Here is a 3012-nt window from a genome sequence, read left to right as displayed (position 1 = left end):
CCCTGAACTCCATATGGATATGACAACATTGGGGTGACAACTAAGAGCAGGAAGTATATAGAAAGAGTTCCAGTCTCAGGCAGCGACAGATTCAAACAACATGCTGAAAGTGCTCCAATGGTTCTCTTTCTGTGAAACTATCCTCCATAACTCCTATCTAGAACCTCCCGCTCCCTTCCGCCGTGTATCCCAGTTATTTGCACAACACCCTTCTTACTCAAAGCCATCCTTCGGACACCCTGCGGCAGGTCCCTAGACAACCATAGTCCCCTTTTCTTTGAGTATAGTTTGTTTACACGCACATCATGCCATTCTTCGACATCCTGTCCCGTTTGGGCCTTGACATGGACCGCTGGATCCTGCTACAGAGTGGGGAGCAGCCCTACAGGCGAGCAGCACGCTGCCATGCCTTTGAGAAGGAGTGGGTCGAGTGTGCCCACGGCATCGGGCAAACCCGCGCCAAGGAGGAGTGCAGGGTTGAGTTTGACGACTTCTACGAGTGCATGCACAGGCAGAAGACCAACAAGAGGCTGTATGACATCCGTAAGCAGAGAGACAAGCTGGCGAAGGAGGGGAAATACACCATCCCACCCCAGCACTCGGGCACGGGAGAGCAGACCCCATGAGGAAATACACCATCCCACCCCAGCACTCGGGCACGGGAGAGCAGACCCCATGAGGAAATACACCATCCCACCCCAGCACTCGGGCACGGGAGAGCAGACCCCATGAGGAAATGCACCATCCCACCCCAGCACTCGGCACGGGAGAGCAGACCCCATGAGGAAATGCACCATCCCACCCCAGCACTCGGGCACGGGAGAGCACACACTGCAGGAGCACTGGCGTATGGGAGGCTCCTCAAGCGATGCACCCAAAGCTATAGATTAGCTTGTATTGGTTGGCGACCCATTTTAACATTTGAGATCAGCCCATGGGGAGTGACATCATAGCTGTTCCCCCGGATCCTTGCAGGGACTTTGAGCGACGCTACTGTGCAGGAGGGGAAATACACCATAACCACCCCAGCACCCTGAGTGAGGGAGAAATACGCCATCCCACTCCAGCACTCAGGGGGTGCATGTGTTTGGTCCGTGTTTGGACACAGGCATTAGTCTGACACCCTACCCAAAACCAAACCCTAAACCTAACCTCACAGGACGCCACAGGTTAGTTTAAACCAGCCACGCATGTCACGGGAGCCATGGGTGATGTACATCTTTCTAGCATTCCGTGGGTATCACGCTTTTGCTTAAGGCAGAAGAAGCCCATTTCGGATCACTCGGAAGAGCGCAGTCAATATTCGCGCCGAAATACTTAAGTACTACCAGAGTGTATTTTATAACTTTATTAGTAATTCATTGTGATACAACAAAACAACATTTAGTAAACACATCCGTAGTGACTAATCTGCACAGTATTGACCTTTTTAGTCCTGGTTTTAGATTGTCACAATAACAGATTAATTGAGCTATTTACGACAGTGAAAAGTGTCATTATAACCAATTATAGGCAGTCTTGGACTGATGTTAGTGTCAGGTATTAGCTAGTTATAGGCTTAGTTGATGGCTAGTTGGCTAGCATAGCTAGATATTAAACCTGAAACAGATAGGAACAGAGAATATACATTTGTTACAATACATTCCCTTAATACGTCCTAATCATTGATATTTAACAGAGATAGCAGGCAGAGTATAATCATTATTTACCATTTCCCCATCCGACGTCCTGTTCTTCCACAGTAGATAATGGGAGGCTTGGATTCTCTTGGTTTGGTTACAGAATCTGGCATTATACACGTTGCAAGCCTCAACTCAACTCAACTCAACTTTATTTATATAGCACATTTAAAACAACCATAGCTGCCACAAAGTGCTGTACAGTACATAGGTAAAACAGTAAGTAAACACATAGACTAAAAACACAGAATACAAAGACAACACACAAAACAAGAAAAGGAGGGGGGGGAAGCAAGTTCAGGAAGAGAGGTCTCATGCCGTGTTAAAAGCCAAAGAATAAAAGTGCGTTTTCAGTGAGATTTTAAAAATGGCCAGAGAGGGGGCCTGCCTAAGTTGCAGGGGAGGGTCGTTCCAGAGCTTGGGGGCAGCGATTGAAAAAGCTCTGTCCCCTCTAAGCTTCCGCTTCGCCCTCGGGACCTCTAGCAGCATCAGGTCAGCTGACCTGAGGGAGCGGGCGGGAGAGTAGGGGTGGAGGAGCTCAGAGAGGTATGGAGGGGCGAGACCACTTAAAGCTTTAAAAGTAAAAAGCAGAACCTTGAACTGGATTCTAAAGTTCACTGGCAGCCAGTGGAGAGAGGTGAGGATGGGAGTTATATGCTCTCTCTTACGTGTGCCAGTTAGTAGTCGGGCAGCCGCGTTCTGAATTAACTGGAGCCGAGCAAGGGAAGACTGACTGGCTCCAAGGTAGAGGGCGTTACAGTAATCCAGCCGAGATGTAATAAAGGCATAGCCTATTTAAAACCTCTGTTGTATTAGACCTTCCTCCAGGGTGGGTCTACACTCTGGCCATCAGCTCTTCCTGTGATTGGCTGTTTGTTCAGCCCCAGGAATCATTTGGGCTGTGGTACCAGGAAGTGAAATACATGTGCCGTGTGGCTATGTGGATAGTGGAGATGTTCCCTTATCAGATCCCCTGCTGTGAGCAAGGTTTGGGAGCCCCTTGGGAAAGGACATTTTAACCTCCTCATAGTCTTTGTATGACTATACTTCAAGATTATAGATCAGTTCAACCCATGACATTACTGCTTTACAATAATTACATTCTATGGATTATTATAACATGTTAGTAGTTTTAGTAACAGTTGGTGCTTCTACTGACTCTTCCCTTTGAGAGAGACAGAAGTGTCCCATTTCACACCTAGACTGCCAGGCTCTCTGCCTGGTGGCGCAGTCAATTCTACCCCGCTTGGGGTCGTAGATCATACTGTTATCTTTCCCCGGCAACTGCCAGGGTTTGGGCAGTTTGGTGAACAGCATATTCATGTAAACATTA

General features: G+C 48.1%; 1 protein-coding gene across 1 annotated transcript; it reads left to right on the top strand.

The window, feature by feature from the left end:
• Positions 1–305: 305 nt before the first annotated feature.
• Positions 306–626, top strand: LOC310867745 (NADH dehydrogenase [ubiquinone] iron-sulfur protein 5-like; the record flags this gene model as incomplete). Its single annotated transcript, XM_083777865.1, has 1 exon — positions 306–626. One exon carries the CDS (start codon positions 306–308, stop codon positions 624–626), a length of 321 nt encoding a protein of 106 aa, XP_083633991.1.
• Between the last annotated feature and the right edge of the window lie 2386 nt (positions 627–3012).

This window comes from Protomyctophum parallelum (assembly GCF_964188405.1).
Source record: "Protomyctophum parallelum genome assembly, chromosome: 12".
Taxonomy (NCBI): Eukaryota; Metazoa; Chordata; class Actinopteri; order Myctophiformes; family Myctophidae; genus Protomyctophum; species Protomyctophum parallelum.
This window is presented reverse-complemented; position numbering and strand designations above follow the sequence as displayed.